General features: G+C 55.3%; 2 protein-coding genes across 9 annotated transcripts in view; one reads left to right on the top strand and one right to left on the bottom strand.

Annotated features, from left to right (window-relative positions):
* ARSG (arylsulfatase G) overlaps positions 1–21,362 on the bottom strand; it is a 36,207-nt gene extending 14,845 nt beyond the window's left edge. Inside the window, exons 1-6 of one of the 4 annotated variants that reach the window (XM_040582047.1) lie at positions 21,165–21,358; positions 3,367–4,142; positions 2,870–3,057; positions 1,921–1,968; positions 1,730–1,841; positions 1,269–1,409 (exon numbers count right to left, since the gene is read on the bottom strand). In XM_040582047.1, coding sequence (XP_040437981.1) covers positions 1,269–1,409; positions 1,730–1,841; positions 1,921–1,968; positions 2,870–3,057; positions 3,367–3,563 — 686 coding nt within the window. In that variant the 5' untranslated portion in view covers positions 3,564–4,142; positions 21,165–21,358. Of the gene's footprint in view, positions 1–1,268; positions 1,410–1,729; positions 1,842–1,920; positions 1,969–2,869; positions 3,058–3,366; positions 4,143–9,819; positions 10,650–21,164 lie in introns of those variants that run through there. The other 3 variants (XM_040582049.1, XM_040582048.1, XM_040582050.1) reach the window with 3 other exon arrangements.
* Positions 11,051–20,083, top strand: SLC16A6 (solute carrier family 16 member 6). Of its 5 annotated transcripts, none has more exons than XM_040582036.1 (6): positions 11,051–11,210; positions 13,215–13,455; positions 14,081–14,224; positions 14,984–15,112; positions 16,080–16,904; positions 17,506–20,083. In XM_040582036.1, exons 2-6 carry the CDS (start codon positions 13,221–13,223, stop codon positions 17,745–17,747), a joined length of 1,575 nt encoding a protein of 524 aa, XP_040437970.1. In that variant the 5' UTR covers positions 11,051–11,210; positions 13,215–13,220; the 3' UTR covers positions 17,748–20,083. The 5 variants fall into 5 exon arrangements, with proteins under 5 accessions (XP_040437970.1, XP_040437972.1, XP_040437971.1 ...); XM_040582038.1 differs by lacking the exon at positions 11,051–11,210 and adding an exon at positions 11,297–11,428; XM_040582037.1 differs by lacking the exon at positions 11,051–11,210 and adding an exon at positions 12,063–12,232.
* Positions 21,363–22,493: the final 1,131 nt, after the last annotated feature.

The following is a 22,493-nucleotide window of genomic DNA, read 5'->3' as shown; positions in this document are numbered from 1 at the left end:
GAAAACTGGAATAAGCCATCAAAGAGGAGAGAAAAGGCAGGCACCTGCTTAATCCTGTTCTCCGTGAACGCAGATAACCCCAAGATACTTCTGGGAGTTTAAAGGTTTTTCCTATTAACCCGGAGCTCACGCACTTAGTTTCACAGCCTAACAGCTTCCTCGCAGCACGGAGGGCTGGGGGGTGGCACGGGAGGAGTGACCGCTGCTGCCCTGAGCCTGGTGCCCCGGTACCCTCCAGCCCTGTTCCATGCACGCATCCTGACCGCGCGGCCGGGCCACACTGCGCCTGATTCTTGGTACCATAAACCATAGGTACTGTGCATGCAAAGCGGTACCCAGGCTTATGAAGAGCCATTTCCCCGCCGGCTGTCCCCTGCCCAGCCCTTCATTTGCCCCCATTGCACAAACCCTTCCCCAAGCACACCCACAGGACCCCCCCCCGTGGCCCTCCCCTGGGCCTGTGTTATCGCTGGATGCAGGTGCGGGATGGGCTCGGACACGGCTGCCCAGCAGCGCTTCCCCTCCTCGCGCTGCGGGAGGCATTCTGCAAAGTCACAGCTCATAATCCGCTGATAATAGGGATTAAAATTACACAACCCATCAGCAGGGCTTTGGGGTCATCATCTCGGAGGAGCCACTTTGCTCCTCAGGGAAGAGCGTGCTGGGGCTCCTCATCTCCCTGTGCGGCTGGGGGGGGCAGACCCTGAAGCCCAGGGATCCGGGAGCGCTTTATCCTCAAAATGGATTGAACCCCACGTCCGGGGTGGGTTTAAACACCTCTGGCTGCCGCCCTGGTCCCACCACTGGAGCGGCTGTGGGCACCCGCTCCCATGCCCCTGCCTGCACCCACAGAGGCAGCCCCGCCACCCGGCACAGCCACCCGGCTGCCACCTCACCCCGTGCCACCTCGAGTGGCTAGTGCCACTAGCCGGGATCTCGTTGTTACCCCCAGGAAGGAGGCACAGCCCAGCTCCAAGGCTTTAATCTTCCTTGTAAATGGTAGTTTGAAAAACACACGATCCCTTTAGAGGAGCTGCACCAAAAGGCTTCCGCAGCAAGCCCTGCAGGACACCAGGGACAGCCTCGGTGGCTTCTCCCTCCTCCAGCGGGATGGGAAGCTGGGCCACGGAGACCCCAGATCTGCTCCCCAAGAACCATGGGGCAGCACCCGTTCCCTCCAGCATCCCACCAAGGTGATGCAGAAGACTCTTGCAGCGACCCACAAGCTCTCCCGGGGAAGGGGACCGCGGTGGCATGTGGCACCTCACCTTGCCTGCCGGATGAACCGCGCCGCCTCCTCCGCGTAGCGCGCTGCCAGGCTGCTGAGGTTGACGGGCTGTTGGACGATGGTGACGTTCTCGAAGAGAGGAAGGGCGATTTCTGTGTAACAGTCCTTCCTCACCGCCCTGCTGGGAAGAAGCCACCCCACGCTCATCACCGGAGCGGGGACCAGTGTGGCAGCAGGCATAGAGCCTGCCTGCTCTCCTGGCTTTGCAGAAAGCCGAGAAGCAGAGAAGGGAGCAATGCCAATGTCCCCATGTCACAGGGTGCTCCACGGACTGACCCACCTCCCCCACCTGCACCCTGCTGCGGGGTGCACAGGGGGGAAACTGGGTGCACAGAGCATAAGGGGAGGTGACCACAGCAAAGGGCAGCTCCCCAGGCTGGGGACATTGGTGCAAACACCCACGTCCCAGCTGGCACTCGACCCCCCTACACACCCCCATACCTGGCAGTCGTGCCATGACTCGGGCAAGGCGGACAGGGTGGCAGGTTGTAGCCGGGGGTGTCCGTGCAGCCCATGTCATGGCTGTAGGGGATCCCCAAGTAGTAGTCAAATCCTGAGGAGCAAGCCAGGGTGTCAGTGGGGACAAGGCGGCCACGGGGCACTCAGCCCGTCCCTGCTGGCACAGCCCTTACCACGGAAGCTGGGGTGATGGCGGCCGTGGTGTCCCAGGTGCCACTTGCCTGTGTGGAAGCCACAGAACATCATTTCAGAGGTTAACACAACTACAGCCGCCACCAGCCATCACCCACGAGGTGCCCGCAGTGCCGGGGGCTTTAATCTAGCAACAAGAAAGGCTACTTGTTTGTGCTGGCCACGTTTCCAAAATTCCTTCTTTTTTTTGCAGAAACCCAGAAAAAAATGCGTAAGGTATCTCGTGCTTGTGCAAATTGGCTGTTTCCAGACTTAAAAGGCTCTTTCATGTGTTTTGGTTCAGAGATGACTTTCTAACCCCTCCCAAACCACCTTCATCCTCCGACCTCCAGCACATGCTTACTCCCACCGAATGCATCAATCCAAGAGGGAGAACTGCAAAAGCTACGGAAGAAAGGAGAAACCAAGGGCTTTTCTGCCAGCACAATATGCACAAGCCACAGGAGCAGCGTTGCAAAGGGCTCATGACCACCTGGGGCTCACGCAGGCTTGGGGGGGTCCATGGCCACAGGAGGGGTCAGCAGTATTGGCCATGCTGGCACCAGCGGCATCACATTGGCGTGGGATGCAGGACAGCAGAGCTGCCGCGCACAGCCATGCTTGTGAAGGAAAAGCCGGTGCATTCCTTGTGGGGTGAAGCAATTAGAGCTTAAATGGAGAACTGGGGAGGGCCTGACTTTCAGGCAGTATTGCAGGTTTGGAAATGAAGATTTTAAGCTTGGGATTGCAAAACCTAAGGGGAATGTGCAAAATCCAAGTGAGATATGCAAAATCTCTCCCACATGATCCTTTAGACTGCCCTTTAGTTGCCAGCATTTCACCTAACTAGCCACGGTACCTCCTCTGCAAGGGACAGACACGGGCATCTTTGTGTGTCCCCTTCCCACCACCTCCTGGCCCCGGGTGCCCTCTCGGCACAGCAGGTGTTACCTATAGCCCCCGTGCTGTACCCAGCCTCCTGCAGGACCTCAGCTAGGGTGGTCTCATTCAGGGGGAGGCCACCGACCGATGTGACGGCAAAGTTGTGGGTCACCCCATTGCGTGCACCAAGGCGCCCCGTGAGCAGGGAGGCGCGGGATGGGGAGCAAGTGGATGCAGCCGAGTGGAAATCCACGAACCTAGAAAATGAAAGGACCCTTCACTCGCAAGCCCCTGCGTGGTCTAACACTGCCGCATCCCTCCCTGCTCCCCTGCCCGCCTCCCCTTCTGCCCCATGGATGAGGGTCTGGAGTGAAGCTTGCAGTCCCAGCAGAGATGGAGGGACCTGCACCCCAAGGTACCGGGCTCTGGGCACCCTCCCTGTGCACCCAAAACCATGTCCGTGAAATCCCTTTGCCTGCCAGTCCCATGGGAGTGAATCCCCTTTGCTGCGGGACGGAGTAACCAAGGACGCTCAGAGAGGGTCGGAGAGGGGAGACAGATGTTACCTTGTCCCTTCAGCAGCCAGCTCATCCAAATGTGGGGTCTCCTTCGTCTCTGCCCAGTTGGCCCCTAGATCCCCCCAGCCCACATCATCTGCCAGGATGACGATGAAGTTGGGCTGCTCGTGTGCCACACAGGGAGCCAGGAGTCCCGCCAGCATCATGACAAGCACCAGCACTGCCCACGGAGAGGGGTTCCCCATGGTGCCACACGTCCCCTCCCACACACGCCAGGGCACCAGGGTCTTCGTCTTCCCCAAACTCCCTCCGCTACGTCCCTGCAGAGGCAGCTGAGCTCTCCACGTGCCCCTGCGGCGATGCAAACGTCCCCTCCGCAGCGCAGCTGCTCCCGCACGGCCAGGCCAGGGGCTGCAGGTCTGGGTTCTCTCCCTTGGCTACCAACCAAGCTGCAACGTTTCCTCTGTCTTTCACACCCAGGCACAGCTGATATTCCTGAAATCGGTGCCAGCAAAGGTGTTATTCTTAGAAGTCAAAAACACCCTTTGAAGTCACTGTCACCCTATTTTTAACTTTCCTTCCTTCCTGGTAAATATCTAATTAGACACCAAACCAAAGTGGTATTTTCCCCTCCAGAAGCGTGCTCAATCCGCAGCAGCAACTCCTCTCCCCTCACTGTAGCTGCAGGAGGATGTTTGTGTCCGAAAAATGGCTCTTTCCCTGCAGACTGCGCTGCCCTCCCTTGCTTCAGGCGGATAAACAACTGCTGTGGTTCTGCCAGCGCCTGTCAGTCCATCCTTCACCTTGCACGGCTACAGCATCCCCTGTGCAAGAGAAACAAGATGCAATCAGGACCTGCCAGAGTGCTCCTGCACCCCAGCCCAGGGCAGGACACCTTACCCAGACGCCACGACTTTGCCTTTGAAGTTGTATTATATGCTGCCTGGCTCACCATGGCTCAGCTGGAAAGGACTGGAAAGGACAAGTGTCCCTTTCCTGCATTCACTGCTTGGGCTGGGATGGTTTCCCGCGGTGCTGTCATCCCCGGGGAGCACCGCTGCTCCCTCCCACCCGAGCGCTGTGGGGTGCACAGCACCATGGCGGGGAATATGCAGAGCTTTGCCAGAGTTTGTAACAACTGACAGGTCTGTGAAGCTCCTTTTTGGGATGAAGCTCTACTCAGGCTGCCCCACTGCTGCCGGGGAGCCAGGGCAGGCAGCGCTGCCGGCCATCGGGCACCGGGAGGGAGCCGCTCCCAGAGGCAAGAATGCAGAAATCCAGACAAATCCCAAAGGCAACAAACCCCAGAGATACCCACGCTTACAGGTTTAAGCACATATGGCTGCTGCAGGCAGGATTTGGCCTCCAGTGGTGGAGAGGTAACAAGGACAAACACCCCAGAGACCGCTGGTGGAGATGGAGCCGTGAAACACGACGTCTTACAGAATCATAGAACAGGCCACATTGGAAGGGACCTCAAAGGATCATCACATCCAGCCTTTTGTGGGAAAGGGAGCCCAGATGAGATGACATAGCATCCTGGGCACAAAGTTATAGCCAAAGGGAGATGAAGCTGCAGGGATGTGCCAAAACCTCACCGAGCCCAGTGTGAGGAGCTTGCACAGGCCACGGGATGGTGTGGGGACCTGCGCCTGGGTGGGGATGGCCGGTGGCCTGTGGCAACCAGCTGGGACCAGCGCTGTGGCAGATGTCCCCAGCTGGTACCAGCAACCCTGGGGGAGGCACATGCCATGGAGGATGCAGCTCCCAAGGGATGGTCCACACAGCCAAGCAGGACATCTGTGAAGACAAACTGGGAAGGTGAGGAGAGAAGGCAATACTGGAAAACAAAAGAGGAGAAGACAGGAGGAGGCAGGAGAGGGAATATGATGAGCCCCATCTGTAGGCCAAGAGGTTTGTAGCTGGCAAAGCAAATTATTCCCAGGTTTTGCTGTTCACATCTTTAAAAGCTTTGAGCTGTCACCTCAGATCAGCAGCTTCAGGACCGTCAGTGTAGCACTGCAGTGATCAGGGATATGACTCCATTCATAATTCATAGCCCAGAGCATCAATTTATAAACTTCCATCCGAGGGCCCTGAAATTCTCTGTACATTAATTAACGGGGACGGGATGCAGTGGGTCAGTGAGCTGAGCTGTGGGAGGGGGCTGAGCTGTGGGAGGGGGCTGCACAGACCTGCCCAAACAAAGCATGAGCCAAGTTCCCATATTCTGCACCATAACTGCAAAACCACAGCTTGTCCCTCATGCCCTGAACTGCCAAACAAGAAGAATTGCGATCAGGCATCTGGACATGTAAGACGACGGGTAAGTCATCTTTATTTTCCCATTAAAAATTTCCTTTGCAATTTCTTTGGGTGTTTGAAAGGAGCAGCCCTGCTTTGGTCCGACAGCCCTGCTCAGGGGCTGAGCCAGGCTGGACGGAGGAAAGCAGAGAACTGAGCCACCAGCTTCACCGGAGCAGCATGGATTAACCCGGACATGGCCCAGGGTGACCTCAGCCCCATCTCAGCCCGCTGGCTGGGGCTCTCCACAGGGCGATGGAGCAGGATATCACCCACCACTGGAATTAGTTTGAAACTGGTTTCAATTGAGGGAAAAAATCAAGTGACAAAGTTCAGCTGAGCCGCAGGTAAACACCCCAGGTGAGCTGTGCCCAAGGCAGGTGATGCTCATGCTTAAGCTTACCACGTAATCACTCTGGGTACCGGCAACCAGCAGCTCCTGAGCCCCTTTGCCAAGCTGAGCCAGGTCTCCCCGCCAAGCCCAGCCTCTCTAAGCACCCTCCACACAGCACCATGCTGGACTCCATCCCGTCCCTGGTGCAGTGACCCTGCACGGCGCACTGTGCACCAGGGATGCCCCATTGGCACCTGCAGCCACCCAAAAAAACAAGCAAAAACCCAGGGAGCCAAACCCATGTTCGCCCACAAACCTCTGCCCTTTCCATTTACACTGGGGAGGGATGCCGGGATGACACGGCTTAACAAAACCAATCAAACCATTTTCAAAGGATGCTCTCTCTGAATTGCAGGGGAAAGTCACCCGGGGCTGAAAGGTATGCATTAGCGTCAGGTGAAACCTCTTGATCTCTGATGCCCAGAGGCCATTTGAAGAAGAGGTGGAACATGACCCGTGGGAGGTGGGATGTGCTGGCACGGCTCTTGCCAGGCTCCTGCAGAACCATCCTCATCCACCGTACACCCAAACCCCGGCAGAGTGTGAGGCCACCCCTTGGCATCAACTCCAGCGCGCTGGCCTCTGAGCTCCTTGGTGGAGGTGCCTCTCTGTCCCTTTTCCCCCGAACTCCTGGGCGAGTGCCGGCTGTGCCCCCATGGCATGCTGTGCACACCCTCCGGCAGTGCCAGGGCAGTTGGGGGAACCTCCCTGTGATCAGCCCCGGTCCCCACCAGGCCACGACCTGCGTTTCAGCAGCATCTCTGTTGCCCTATAACTTTGCTACAACCAGACCCATGCAGAGCTGGAAGGACCACCTTTTAGCTATTTTTGACACACACACACCCCCCAAAAAAAAAAAAAAAAAGTGACTCAGAAGAGATCCTATGGCAAACTATGGTGGGAGCACGGTTGCTGTGGCACCTCACTGCGTGCCAAGCAGGAAATACTGCACTGGTGGTTCCAGCTCCATGAATTACCCGAGCAGAATCAGGCCCAGGAACCAAGGCTTGTGGATAACCGGCACTGGCACCACGCTCCTCACCGCGTGGCGCTGGGCTGTGAGTGCCAGCACCGCTCGGACAGGGTGCTGTGCGCCTGGGCTTCACAGCACCCACCCTGTAACAGGGAAGAATTAAATAAATAAAGGGCATTTTTAGCAAGCCAGACAAGGCAGTTCACAGAAAGACAAGGGATAAGTCAAAACCAGATAAACCAGTTCAGAAAAGCCCCAAAGCCTCTCCAGCCAGGGCTGCTCGGGACACCCCCCCGGGCTGGCCTCAGGGCAGGGGAGGGGAGATGCCCCCTCGGCTCAGGGATGCCACCGCCGGCTGTACCACCACTGAGCAGCCGCGGTCACCCACCCAGCACTGGGAGTATCTGTCATGTATTTATTACACATTAACCAGAAGTTTACAAATCTTGGGGCCAGCACGATCATTTTCACATTTTTCACATTCTTTTGCATTTTCACGCCTGCCTGGAGAGCAAAGCAGCAGCCGGAGCCCAGAAAAACCTGCCGCCCTTTGAAGCACACCCGGCTGTGCCAGCTGAGCCGAGCGGTGGCCTGCCAGCACCGGGGGCTCGCACCCCACTGGGGTGTCACAGCTCTGATCTCCGGCCCAAACCCGTGCCACTGGCCCTGCTCTCCTGCTGAAAACCCCAGCAGGCATCCCCATCCCGGCTGCCAGGGGCGAGGAGATAAGGATGCAGCGGGGGGGTGAGAAATTTAAACCAGAGCGGGCACCCGCTGTTATCCCACAACCACCCCCCGGGGTCCCAGCATCGCCTCTCGTGCCAGCTAGGGTCAGGGAAACCGAGGCAGGCAAGCAGAAGCAATCGCTCGAGCTGTGTGCTGACCCCACGGCTGCCCAGTGACCCACGACGGGGACGTGCCCCCATGGTGTGGCTCATGGCGCTGACCCCCACTCCACAGGGGGATGCCCAGCCACAGCCCGGAGGGGATGGATGGTGGCACATCCTGGCAGGGACGGCCAGGCTTCCAGGGAAGGGGAGGTGGGGGGAAAAAAATATCCGTGTTTTGTTTGCAAATTAAGCACGCACAGATTTTAAGTTTTGATTCGAGCGCAGCAAAGGGCAGCAGGTGCTTGTGAGGGGTTCGCCCATGGGGCAGGGGGTGCATGAGCTCTGCACCTGCCCCGTCAGGCCTCCTCGTGCCCAGCATGTCACCAGCAAAGCTCCATTCCCGCTACAGCTGTCCTGACAATGCTCTGAAGACAGTCAAAACTTTATTCCAGGAAAAGGTTTTCTACTGGAATAGTTTATACTAGTTCCCCTAACAGAACAGGCAGCACCGACAAAAACATACTTCTGCAGCTTTACTAGGATTTCTGCCAGCTCCTGAGACAGGAGAATGTTTTTCGCCCGTCTTTCAGAGCAAACATTACCCATGCCGAGCAGGGCTGGGCGAACCCCAGCGGCATAAATGAACTGGAAGTCCCTGACCATCCGGTGGCAGAAGGCAGGGGCCCGCGCTCCCTGCCTGTTCGCAGCCCGCCCTGTTTTCCAGCTCCCGGCTGATTTATGCCCCCCGCCAGGACACCTGCCCTCCTCCGCCATGGCTTACGGACCCCCGAACCGGCCAGGCCCCTGGCTGGGGCGGCGCGGGAGCCCCTGGGAGGATGGAGAAGCACGTCCCGGTGCGAGCCGCCGCCGGGCACGGGGCTGACCCACCGCCGATGCACCGGGGCAAAGGGACCCGGCAAGATGTGGCCAAGCCAAGGCCAGGCTGCAGACGGGGAAATCCCCCCGAAGCAGGCAAACAAGATGGGGGAAGGAGGATTTTCCAGGGGAGCTGGGAAGCCCTGGGCTGGAGAGGCTGCAGCCACCAGCCCCGTCCCTCTCACGGGGCCCCTGGGGCCCCCACCGCTCCCCAGAGCCTTACGGCACTTGGAAAGCCCAAAGGAAAGGAATGGGAAGGTGAAGCGGAGACAGATGCAAAGTATTGACAAGAAATACCAAGGAGTAAATCGCTTTTGTTTTTTCATGCCAAAGATATTTGCGTTGTTATTTCTCCCCTGGAGGCACAAACCTCCTTTGTTGTCCCATAACCACTTGCACTGTCGCTGCCAGGAGGAATTACAGCTCCGGGAGGGTGACCCATTCCCAAGGAAAGGCTTGTATAACGGGATCTATCGGCTCTTGGAGGCCAGACGCGGGGGCTGCCCCTCGTCCGTACCCCTGGGAGGCAGAACCCCTCGGAGGAAGGGGCTTCCTGCAGGGCAGGGCGGTAGGAGGCTCCCCGGGGACACACCGGGCACAGTCCCCATCGCCCCCCATGGCCAGCACCTGGATTTTAGCTTGTTCAGGACAAACCTGCAAGGGGTGAAGGTGCCGAAACCTCCCTGTGAGGGTGTGAGCATCACCAGCGGCCGCTGGACCGGCACTGCCGTGAGAAATCAGCGGCAGCTTCCTCAAAGCCCCCAAGTGAAGGCAATAGCTAATTCACCTCATTTGTCAGAAGTTTGTAGAATTTGCCCCCACTGCCCCCTACCCACACCTGTGCTGCCCCACTAGCAACCCCCCAGCGACAAAACCAACAGAAGCAGCAGAAGGGACGCCCGCCCACGCAGACACAGCAGTCCTGGCTGACATGGGAGGTGCTGGAGGAGCTTTTTAACCTGGGTGCTTTTTCCAGGGGTGTGAACCCAAACCACCAGGTTCCACGTGAACCCAGAACACTGCGGTTGGGGTCCCGGGCCAGCACGGGAGGGCAGGCGAGGAGGGGTCTGCTCAGCACCCCACCCCGAGCCCTCTGCTGTCACCTGCGGGCACAGGTCACTCACCATGAGCCCCAAGGAATGGGGTGAGGCTCCAAAACCTCCCCAGCAGCACCTGTCCGTGCCCAGCACACCGAGGCCAGCACCAGCACACAGCGACGGCAGTGGCTGTGACGCACTGAGATGGGAAACACAACGCTGTCAGATTTTCCTCTTTTTTACTGATTTCAGGGAAATACAGGGGAAACCCGAAAGCACTCATGGCTTTAGGTCCATCCCCCTTTGTTGGGCATGGGAAGGACTCCTGCCCCGTGCTCTCCGTGCCAGATGTCTGCTCCCCCCGCTCCCTTCCTTCCCCGTCCACACAGGTGGTGAGTCGGGTCTCGCCTGCTTCCAGTCTGACTCACAAATCGCTACTGCTTAACCTCCCTACGTGAAGGAGATGTTTTCCCCTAAAAATGCAACACACGCTGCCCGCCATGCCGGAGCACGGCTGGGCCCAGTGCACGCCAGCATGTCCAGAAACGGCGTGCAGGGCTTTGGTGTGTGCTCAGCCCCATCCCAGCCCCAGCCCCTCACACGCTGAGCAGGATGGCGGCTGCCCAGCCTAAACCCGGCTGCTCCCGGTGCTGTATCCCACCGCGGCATCCCGCTGCGGCAGGGCCAGGAGGGCAGGAGCTGGCCAGACCAAGGCGAGCTTGCCCAAAGGGCCAAAGTGTGCCGGGACAGTGTGCTGGCTGCCTGCTCATGCCATTGCAGCCCCACTCGCGCCATCGTGCCCCCTCCCCAGAAGGGGATCGGGCCCCTCCTGCACCAAAGGACTCAGAACCGGGGCACCCACCCGGCACAGCCCCTGCCATGGGACCCCCGCCTGCCCCCCAAGGGCTGCACGGGCAGGTGGGGCACTCCCCCCCCGCAAGCACCGCCACAGCTTGGTGCCCCCTCCCCAGCTCAGCACCGCCACAGCTTGGTGCCCCCCCGCCGCCCCCCGTGCAGCAGCGCCCACCCCGCAGCGCAGCCGCGGCCCGGCCGATCCGGCGGAGACCTGCTGCGCCCGGCGCCGCGCCAGCCCCCCGGGCTCGGTGGGGGGTGCGGGGGGCTGAGGCGCGGCGGGGGAGCCCAGCCCGCTCCGGCAGGTGCCGGCCCGGGGGCGCCGGGAGAGCCGAGCCCCCTCCCGCAGCGCCGCCCTCCGCCGCACACGCGGTGCCGGCGCCGCCGCTGGGGCGAGCCGGGCCCGGCGCGCACATGGCGCTGCGGAGCCGCCGGCGGAGACCGGCTCCAGCCGGTATATAAGGGCTGGGAGCGAGCGCAGAGCAGCCGCCGCCGCGGGCAGCGGGAGCAGCAGCGGCCGGAGGCCGGCGGGCAGCGGGGCCGCCTCCTCTCGCCGCCCCGCCGCCGAGGGTCGCCCGCCCTGGCCATGGGCAGCCCCTAGCCCCGCCGCAGCACCCCGCCGCCCGGTGAGTGGGCTCCCGCCCGGGGGCTCCGGGGGAGGGGAGGGCAGGGTGGGTGGGCTTTGTTCGGATTTTTTTTTTCCACCCCAATTATTATTATTTCTTTTTATTTTCCCTGCCTTTTTGCTTTCCTCCCCCTCCCCTTTTCCGCATCCCTTTATTTTTAGCTGGCGGCCCCGGCGCACGCCGAGGAGCCGGTGCGGCGGTGGCGATGCAGAAATCAGGTCTGAAATGTTCGGAAAGTGATGCAGGCGAGGGGGGGTGGGCGGGCGGGCACGCCGGGCCCCTGAGCTCCGGCATTTTAATTTTTAATTATTTTTCCCACCGTAATCTTTTAATTTTTAAACGTGTATCATGTACGCCAAGGTTTGGGTTGGTGCTGGTGGTGGTTTTTTTTTTCTTTCTGCTTCTAAATAGCGTGCTTCCTTCTAATCTAATCTCCCCCGCTCCTTGTGCAGAGACACAGGAATGCATTGCAGCCCCGTTGCCTTTCTCGGGGTGGGGGGGGGTCCAGGCACTTCCCACAAAGTTTGGGCAGAGGCCGAACTCCCGGGCACCCGGCGGTGGTCCTGCCCCAGCCCCCGGCCCGGGCTGCCGCAGAGCGGGGCGCAGGCAGCGCCGGGGGATGCTGGAGCCCACGCCTCGCTCCATCCCTCGGCAGAGCCCCCCCTCTCCCGGGGCCGTCCACCAGCCTCGACCCACCGCGCAGCACTGCAGAAGGGCCGGCGGGGTGCAGAGCCCCCTGCCCCGCTCTGGGGAGCCCTCGGTGGGTGTCTGCAGCCCCCACCCCTGGCTCCCGCGGAGCCGCTCGCGGGTCCCGGTGGGTGCCGGTGTCACCGGGACCGCGCACGCACTCGCCTGCTCCTCCGTGAGAAGTTCCCCCGTGGGATGGGGAAGCGCTGCCGGAGCCGCCTCGGCTTTCCCTGCCGAGAAAGTCACGCCGATGGTCTGGAGTATAAAATGGAGGAGGGAAATGCCTGGTGGCTGCTGGGGACGGGGAGGAAACGCGCCGCCCGCAAGAGCCGCAGGTTCACGCTGTGCCCGGGACACCGCGGGCGTGGGGCCAAGGCAGCCCATGGCCACTGGCCACCGGCCACGGCCACCTCGCCGTCCCCTCGCGGGGTGCCCTGCCCTGCAGGTGTGGCAGGGCTCGGCTTTGGCCGGGAGCCCCGTGCGGGGCAAAACCTGCCTCAGTGCATCCCCAGGTGGCACAGAGCGGGGCTGGAGAGACCCCCAGTGGTACACGGGGTGCTCCCCTCCGGAGGGTGCTCCCCTGCAGCCCTTGGGGCCGCAGCCGCCTCCTGCCCTGGGCGCAGCTGTGACCCCGAGGGCTGCAGGGGACAGCAAAGGCAGCTGGTGGCAGCAGGGGTGTCCCTACCCCCTCTTGTGAGGCTACAGCGCAGTGGGCAGCCGGGCTTGGTAGCCCTGCAGCAGTTATTTTGGGGGGGGGGGGGGGAGGGGGGGCAGGCTCCCGAGGAGTCACCATCACCCCGAGTGCCAGCGGCTGCCCAGTGGGTTCAGGACACGGCAGGGTGCCACGGTGGGTTGTGCCGTTGACTGATCCCACAGCAGATGGGTGGCACCAAGATGTCACTGGCCACCCCAGGCTGGGCAGGAGGACATGGCGAGGAGAACTGGCGCTCCTGGGGAGCTCCTGCAGCTCCGCCAGCCCGCGCTGGGTCCTGCGGTGGATCTTGCACGAACTGCATCCATCCGCCCCCACGCACCAAAATACAGATGACGGCTCCCAGGCGCTGGGCTGTGCTGATGGGAACAGCTTGCCTGGGTGCTGAGCAGACAGTTTCTGTGCTGGGCTCAAAGGGCACCAGGAGAAATGAGCCCCATGGGGTGACCAAGGCAGAAACTTCAGCCCAGCTCCTGCATTTAAATCCCTGGGCAGCACAGGGACCAGCTAGAAGTGCCTTAGGGGTGTTTTGGCTGCTAGGCCATGCCTCTTCCAGCAAATTTAACCTTAAACTGATGCCTGGCTCTTTCTCCCCTCTTTTCCAGATCAAAATGACTGTCAAAGCTGTAAAAATGCCGTGCACGGCTCCAAATGTTTATACTAAAGTGCCTGATGGAGGATGGGGTTGGACAATTGCTTTTGCTTTCTTCTTTGTGGAAGCTCTAACGTACGGCATCATAAAATCGTTTGGCGTCTTCTTCAATGATCTGATGGAAAGCTTTGACGAAACCAACAGCAGGATATCCTGGATAATATCCATATGTGTGTTTGTACAGACCTTCACAGGTAAGAGCAGCAGGGTTCAGCACAAGCACAGCGGGCAGTTGTACTGCTGACTCAGCATATGAGGACCTGGTACCTGTGACTCTTGGTGTCTCTAATGGCTTCACTATAAGTAATAGCCGTAAAGCCCAGAGGCTGCATGTCCCTGAAATGACAATAAATGTCTCTGTCAGCCCGGCAGTCCCTTTTGAGCCCAGTCTCGTGTCCTTCTGCATGGTACAGGGATGTGGTCCATGTCGCTGAGCCTGGCCTGGCCGTTCAGCTCTCTCCACTGGGGGCAAAACCAAGAGTTTTAAAACGTAACGGTGCTGAAAAGGACTAGAAATTACTTGAGCCTCGCTGAAATGCGCTGGTGTTTGTGGATATTGCTGCAGGCTCGTCCCAGGCTGCCCCGCACCTGTCTTGGTCTCTTCTGATGACTTTTTAGCGCGTCCTAAGTGCCATGAGCTGTGCAGTGCTCCACAACGGCTCCGGGGGGATGCTCTGCTATGAGGCCAACTGGGAAGGGAGGTGGCATGTCACGGGGACCTGGGCAGGGGTACAAGAAGAGCCTCTGAAGGAGATGATAGCTGGTGAAGTTGCAGATTTGGGTGCTGACCATGGCTTTCTTCCCCTCCTGCACATCCAGCTCCTCTGTCGACTGTCCTCAGCAATCGCTTTGGTCACCGCTTCGTGGTGATGGCCGGAGGGGTGCTGATCAGCACCGGCATGGTCTCCGCCTCCTTTGCCCACACTGTTGTGGACATGTATGTCACCATCGGTGTCGTCTCTGGTGAGTTGTCCTATTCCCCTACCAGCCGAACACTTTGCTCTCTCCTGTGGCTTCCTGCAAGCGTGGCTCTGGCCAGGTTGTTTTTTACTCTCCATAGTATGGGGAGTGCTTGAGAATTGCTGCTGCCCCTTCTGAGCTGACCTCTCTGTCCTGGTACGGGTGACAGCCTGGGCTCAAGGCTTGGCTTTCTGCCCTGTCTCACCCTGGGGACCACCCTGGGACTTGGTCCTGCAGACCACCACGCTAGTGCAGCTGTACTGATTGCTTCTGATTGACGGGGGTTGTGGGGGAGATGAAAGCTGTTCACAGGGTCAAATCCTCTAACCTCTCCTTCTGTCTTCTTTTTTTTTTCTGATACTTCTCCCCCTCCCCAGTCTGGCCTGGGTGTCCTGCTCACATCCATGGCCAGGAGCTTACCTTGCTTAGGGGAGCAATTGCTACGGGCTCAAATTCTTTAAGCAAATGAGGTCCTCAAAGCGGACCCTGCTGGCTGTTTGGGAACAGAAGGCATTATTTAGCAGGTTTGGGAGGTTGGGCCTCTTGGTTTGGTTTTGTTTTTTTGTGTTTTTTTTTCCCCCCTCCAATTTAAAAAAATAACATTCTGGTTTCCCCAATGATTTTTTTTCCAGGATGACTTGCTGAGTTGGCTGAAATGATACTGTAATCTCGCCACTGGGAAAGCTGACTTAACGTGTTCTCGCATCGGTGTTTCCCCCTCCCTTACTTGTTGTTATGGCAATTTTTGGCATTTATTCACAGGCCTTGGATACTGCCTCTCTTTCCTCCCGACTGTCACCATTTTATCACAGTATTTTGACAAAAGACGTTCGCTGGTCACAGCAGTGGCATCTACAGGGGAATGTTTTGCTGTCTTCTCCTTTGCACCAGGTACAGTGCCCAAACGCTGTGGCTTCATACGTGCATGCCTAAAGCACAACGTTGCTCCAGTCCTTTTCCCCAAGCAAATGGGAGCCAAAGGCCATCAGTACAGAACTGGTGCTCCTGGACATTCCCATGAGCTGCTAAAGCCCACAGGTGGTTGCTCCTGTGCCTGTGGCAGGGTTAAAAGTAATGCCAGAGACCTGGTCTAAGGATGCCTGAGCCCTCCCCAGCATGATCTGCTGGAGCAGGACGTGCCTGACCAATATGCAGCCTGCCAGGTTCCCTGCGTAGATCTAGCAGGCTGAAAATTAAGACTTCAGCTATTCAAAACATTTGCAATATACGTAACTGTTCCTAAAGGTTAGTGGGCTTGTGCTTGGTGCAGGCTGCCAAACCGCTCCAGCCTTCTGGGCGCCTGTCCCCAGATGCTGTGTGCCAGTCACCGTGTCACCTCTGCAGCTCAGGTGGTCTGCTGCTGCGCGTGCCTGCTCGTGCCTGAAACCTGTTGCAAAGCTGCTTTGATTGCAAGTGAAGGCTCGCAATGAAGCGGTGACATGCACCTTTGAGTAGAGGAAGTCTCTCAGCTCTAGTAGCTGGTTTCAGGGTGGGGTCAGCTCAGAGAGGAAACCAGAGTGTTGGGTTTGCTCTCATTCACTAAAAATAACACCACCTTTGTGCTTGCGCATCCCAAACCTGCTGGGACCTCAAAACTGACTACCTAGAGGCTAGGTTCTGCTAGCCAGGTGTTACATGCAGCTTCTAGCTCTTGTCTGCTGCAGCTGGTGGGAGGAATGTGGGTGTCAGATCCCTGGGTGGACCAGGAGGGACCCCTGCTCAGCCTCTGTGAGAGCTGAGGTGCTTGGGACCCTCTAGTGATGAGGCTCCCATTACTTCACTAGCTGTACATTGAAAGAGCTCCTCAGTGTAACTACAGGCTTTTTTAGTTCCACTTTCTTCTGCCCTCTTCCCTCAGCAATTACTGCTTTGAAGGAGCAGATTGGCTGGAGGTACAGCCTGCTTTCTGTCGGGGTGCTACAGCTAAGCATCGTCATCTGTGGATCACTGCTGCGACCCATTGTCATCAAAGAGCAAGAAGAAGTGAAAGCACAGCCTCCTCCAGAAGAGCCCACGGAGACAAAGTACATGCTTGAAAATGAGCAAACACGCACCTCAATAGAGTCCATAGACTCAGGAGTAGAAATAACTACCTCACCCAGCAATGTGCCTGGAAACACCAAAGCAGAGCCGAAAAGTGAAGAACCAAAGGAACACGTACAGATACTTGCTGAAAATAACAGCACCCCTCCAGAACCAAAAACCAAACTACTGGACTTTTCTGTGATGAGAGACTATAGCTTTATCTGTTATGCATTCTTTGGCCTGTTCGCTACCCTGGGCTTCTTCGCTCCCTCCCTCTACATCATTCCCCTGAGCCTCAGCCTTGGCATCAGCAAGGACCACTCTGCGTACATACTGTCAGCCATGGCCATCGCAGAGGTCTTTGGAAGAATTTCAGCTGGCTGGGTCCTCAACAAAAAGCCTATCCGCAAGATCTACATCGAGCTCATCTGCGTTGTTCTGCTGTCTGTAGCGTTGTTTGCCTTCCCTTTTGCCTCTGACTTCTGGGGCTTGATGACATGTAGCATCTTCTTTGGGTTTATGCTGGGAACGGTGGCGGGCACGCATATTCCCCTCCTGGCAGAAGACGATGTGGTTGGCATCGCCAAGATGTCTTCTGCGGCTGGAGTCTACGTCTTCATTCAAAGCTTAGCTGGGTTGGCTGGACCACCCCTTGCAGGTAACTCAAACTTTTACAGTCTTAACTTTTTTTTTGGTATATTTGATAGCTATGGGTGCTGGTCTCTGTCTAGAGAGTGTTCTGGCAGTGCTAACTGTAGTGCTACCCTAAAAGCTGTGCAACTAGTATTAGACTCCCGGAGCCAGAAGACTACTGCAATGCAGCTCTGCAGAGTCCCACAGATGAGGCAGCCTCCACTGAGGAACCTCAGAAGGAAAATACTGCAGTGCTACCCCGATCCTGTTAGAAACCTAAACCCGGCATCACTTCAGGCTCTAGCGAACGGCAGAAGCAAATCGCTCTCACTGCGTGTTCCTGCTGCTCGCTGCAGAAAGGTGAAGTCTCTATCGCAGTACACAGATGCCTGAGATGCATCAGGCTTAGTGGTACCCAGAGGCTTCTGACTTGCCTGAGGACAACACTGTACCCTTGGAGACAAGGTTTTTACTTTTTTCAGTTGGCATCGGCTTGTTGTCGAGTAGCTTGTGATTGCAAATCAAATGATGCGGTGGTACCCGGATTAAAAATCCTACAGGAGGGATGAATGGATGGGTGAAGGAGAGTCAGCTGTGGCTAACTGCTGTATGTGTGTTTTCTTTAGGTGTCTTAGTGGATACGACGCAGAACTACAGCTCAGCCTTCTACTCCTGTGCTGCTGGCATGGTCCTGGGTGCTGTGTTTCTCTCCCTGGTGAGACCGTGCAAGGCTGGGCTGTGCCACCGCCAGCAGCAGTGCACACAGGAGAGTGTGGTGGAGGTCGCCCCAGATCCACCAGATGACTTTATTGAAATGGATATTGGAAAAGCAGAAAATTCAGGAAAAGGCTGTGATGGCGTGGCATAAAAAACCGTTCCTTCTCCATCTAATCTACTCAGCGTAAGACTGGGGAAAATGTCAGCTCTGCTCCACGTTTTAAAACTACATTCTAAAGGGAATGTGAAATTTTAAATGTGAACAGTTGCTACCGACTTTTTTTATTAGAACTTTTTTAACCAACAATGGAAAGCTCCATAGAAAAATACGGATAGCCACATAAGAGTAACTTCTGTCTAGCATGAAGATGTGATGCACACTCCTGCTTTCCCAATAACAAGCATAAGTAAAGGTTTGACCGATCCACACAAACTGAGAATAGCAACAGCAGAAGCAGCTCAGCCTCTGCCTGTCCTCATCCATCCCCTACCACAAATACCATGCAGGCAAGAAACTGATGATACAAACTGGAGACAAGCATTTTGTACACCGCCAGTAGCCAACTGACTCTTCTTCTGGAAGAATATGGACTCATGTTTTAGATTTGAGGAGGAGGCTAGGCTAGATAGCTGACTTAAGAACATTAGCAATGGTTTCTAATTAACTTGAACATCACAAATGCTGGGAAGTCATAAGGCTCTGTATGTCTTTATGGCCAGTTATTACTGCACATACTTCATAAGATCATTTTTCTTCTCCCAACTGGTATCCTTAGGACTGTTTTTCTATTGATAGTCAGATCTGATGTACTGTTTCTAATTTAACTAGTATTTATTAATTTATTCTCAGATTGTTAAAGGAGGTTAGTTTAAACTGGAGAGGAAAAATAATCTTTTGCATAGCGGAAAGCTGTCTTGACATCCATCTCTTCAATACCTATCTTGTATTGCTAGCTTGTGAAATTGTTGGGAAACTTACTCTTACAGCATAGTGTAGCTGTTTTTAATAGGTAGGTCTTAGGTAACCCAGTTGTTATTTAAAAAGGAAAAAAAAATACTAAACTACAGCTCGAGCATCTCCTTCCATAAGGCCTCAGCTGGTGTCAACGGACCTGGCTCTGCTGCTGCCACCAGCCCAACCCCGCAGGGAGGATTTGGCCCAGTATGTCTTAATGTACCTGAAACCTTCGCTAAGAGGTGCACCTGGGAATCTCTGCCGCATCACAGAATGATCATGGGAAGCCTCATGTCACCCAGCCCCAGCAGCCTGCCACCCCTGGGGGCACGGGGCTGCTGCTTAGAGCTGTACCCCCTTCCCTGGCTCTCCCTGCTCCCCCAAAGTCAGCACGAGGTTTTGGTTTTTGGTTTTGTTTTGTTTTTTTTTTCTGCTGACTTCATTGAGACTTAACTGGAGCCTGTGCACATGGAAGGCGTGAAGGGAATGACAAAAGACAATGTATTAGCTGTTCATTTAGTCTTAATGGGAGAGATTCCTCCTCCCAGTGATGCAAGCTTGCTTACCCCACCTATATGCATCTTAACGCCTCTAGGCAACTCAGGGGGACAAATAAAACAAGTCTGTTTTGGTTTGAGGGGAAAAACCCCCAAACATTTCTGTGTATTTAAGTGGAAGTGGCATCATGCATTAACTGCTATGCTGACCTGTCTGTATTTTGCCAGCCATAGAAATGTGGGACAATCTGAGAAAAGAAAAAAGAAAACCACCAACAACAAAAAAATCAACCTCTTGGGAAGGTGCTTGATGTGTTTTTTCTGTCTTAGGTGTCAAAAAAAAAAAAAAAAAAAAAGACAGGCACTCTTGCAACCAAGTGGCTAGAGCTATTCATCCTCACTGCCCGAGACCTGCGGTCTCGTGTCCTTCCTCTGCCTCAGCACTTTATCACGGCCAGCAGAACCTCGCTGCATTGCACCCAGGACTGGAAGACCCCTTACAGAGAACTAGAGTTTTGTGAATCAGTGAGTAAATGAACAAATAACAATGTTGCATTAAGATGTAATTTTTATTTATTGTTAATTTATGATACTTCAAGCATTTTGGTAAATGTTCTGTAGACTATAATTGTAAGATTATTGAAGTCTTTGTGATATGAGACCTCACTACAGCACTTTGCTATTACAACTCTGCTTGGAAGTGGGATAAGGCCTCCAGGTTTTGCGTGTGTGTGGAAGCTCCCTGTTCTGCAGATTCACGAGGTTCTACTGTAATTTAATTTTTTTTTTTTTTACAAAAATTTCCAATACAGATCAAATAATGTTTGTCACTGACCTCACAGTACGTTTCTGTTGCTGTCTGTGTAGCGGCACGAGCAGGGGAGCGAGTGAGTATGTGTGTGTGCGGGCGCAGAAGACCCAGAAGCAGGCTTTAATGCGTTCAAAGCAGGATTTACTGATTTGTTTGTAACAGACCTAGTGGACTCTGGAAATACTCTAAAACACTGAGTTTTGCAATAAACTTTTTCTTTTTTTTTCTTTTTTCTTTTTTCTTTTTTTTTTTTTTAAATAAAGAAAATGAAGAAACTTTCCTCTTCTCCCTCTTCTCCATCCCTAGGAGGCTGGCTCAGCTATCGCCCCATGGGGTCCTTGCTGGGTCTGGCCACTGCTACCCCTCCCCGAAGGGAAAGCATCCAGCATGGCTGTCACATGCCACTTCCCCAGCCCGGAGTAGTGTGTTCACCCTGGAGTTGGGCAATCCTCTGCTTTGGAAGCTGGTGGATTAGTGCTGACCTCAAGGGTACTCTTATAAACCCTTACTGGGGAGGCCTGATTAGGAGCCTTTTCTTCCTCTGAGTGGTGACTGAATTGGTGGCACTTAGGAACATTGCCCTCAAGTCTTAAAGAAGCACGCAATCATGTAATTATTTAATTATTTTATCTCTCTGACTTGCAGAATACTTTCTCTGTGCCAGGCTAGGCAGCTTATGTATCCAAAATCAACCTACCACACAGCAGGACAGTCGCAGTAAAGGGCAATTCTCTTCCCCCTCAAACCTTACTTCTTTTTACACCAGCTGAGGTGCACCCTTCCCTGCACAGCCCGTAACTCCTGGCATCACCAAACCCTCTGAGGAGTAATGCTGCTTAATTCCAAATATCAGCACGTGTATTAGAGGTGCAAAGGAACCGCCTGTGGGAGGAACCATCACACCACTGATGTGGATCAGGCACAGTTTGGTTTCCTTCTTGTTGCAGAAGTCCTAGGACAGGTGACCATGCGTGCAAGTGGAGCAGGCTTAAGGCAAATACCAAAGTCCTGGGAAACTAATCTGTCTCCAGACGGGACTCTGGCTCAATGACGGTGGGGAACAAACATTATTGGCAACAACTTCCCCAAAAACACCTCCCCTGCCCCCCAGAAAAAGCATTACAAAGGCTGCACACAGCTGACAAACAAAAGCACGTCAAACTGCAACGCTATCGGCTGTCTCCCTGCACAGCAACTTTTCCTAGCAATCCTTCCCACCCGGTTTAAATTAATTACCCATGACCTCCTCCGTTCTCCTGGTACAAAGGCACTAAGGCCAGTACAAAATTGGATAAGAATACTTACTTTTATTCAGTAGCACTGTAGATCTACTTTGTACCAGTAAATAAGAGGACAACACGGGGCAGAACTTGCTTCTCCAAGCCTCGGTATTCCTCTCGAAGCGGTTGTGTAAGCTCTTAGAGTCAACGAGCCCGGTGCCAGCCAAATGTAAATAAAGGAAATTGCACAAGGTCGGCTTGCAGAAGGACAAAAAGCCCTCAGACTGTAGGTAGCTATCCTTTCTGAAGCAGAAAGGAAGCTATACAGTGGGTTTGTTTGTTGTTTCGAGGTCTTTAAAAACAAAACCCAAAACCGACAAACCCATTTTTCCATTTGGAATTGAAAGGAAGGGCAACCTCTTGTTCTCTTTCACTTATTTTAGATAAGCCGACGGCAGGTACTTAAGGGGACAAATGGATCTTTAAAAATAGCTAAACTGGTTTTGGAAAAAAGTGAAGTAGGTGCTTACACAACAGTGCAATGTTTTAAGGCTTCCCCTCAGATGTTACTCGTTAGCATCTGAGATCATCATTTTCCAGCTGCCCGTAGTAAACATGACCTGAATTTTCACAGTGATGCAAGCCCAAGCAAGCAGCCTTCCTCCCTCGTTCAAGCTCATCTTAAAGATGCTTCACAGGTTGGATTTAGGAAAACATCCCTTTAACTTCTGGCTTCATCTGAAGGCTGAGAGGGAAAGTGCTGCTGGCCAGAGGAATTATGGACACTCGATGTCCACACCAAAAGGCAGAACCCCTGGTCGCCACTGGCATACTGCACCGGCCGTGCATGGGAAAGGCTCCTGGGCACCCGGAGATGCTGGCAGTTCAAGGAGCCGGTGAGCAGCCACGGTGCCTGCGCGCCTCCCGCCGACCCAGGCCACCTCTGGGGGTCCTGGCAGCAAAACACAGCAGTTTTCCCCTCCCCAGTTTCACTCACAGGGACTTTGACTCGCAGGATTTGCAAATCCGTGGCTGCACTAGCATAAAGCTCGCGCTTGCAAATTGCAGTAAGTCGTCTAATAAATCAAATGCAATCCCCCACCCTCCTTCCTACTGCAGTTGTCAAGCTCCAGTTACAACAATTTGTGGTAAAATATTACTCACCAGCACTTTGGCCCATGTGGGCCGCTCTGCCTCTGTAAAGACAGCCCCCTAAATCACTGCTTTGTCACAGAAGCCGCAAGCATAACCAAAAGACTTATTACACGCAGACATTATGAGAATAAGGCCAAGGAGACAATAGTTTCCCTCGCTTCCTTTTTGTCAAAGCTTTCATTAACGTCGTGAACGTCTTTTTCTACTTTATCCGCTGCCGGCTGCTTGCTGCAGTCAGCCTGGCAGAGGAACGGCCCAA

This window comes from Falco naumanni, chromosome 1 (assembly GCF_017639655.2).
Source record: "Falco naumanni isolate bFalNau1 chromosome 1, bFalNau1.pat, whole genome shotgun sequence".
In the NCBI taxonomy this organism is placed as follows: Eukaryota; Metazoa; Chordata; class Aves; order Falconiformes; family Falconidae; genus Falco; species Falco naumanni.
This window is presented reverse-complemented; position numbering and strand designations above follow the sequence as displayed.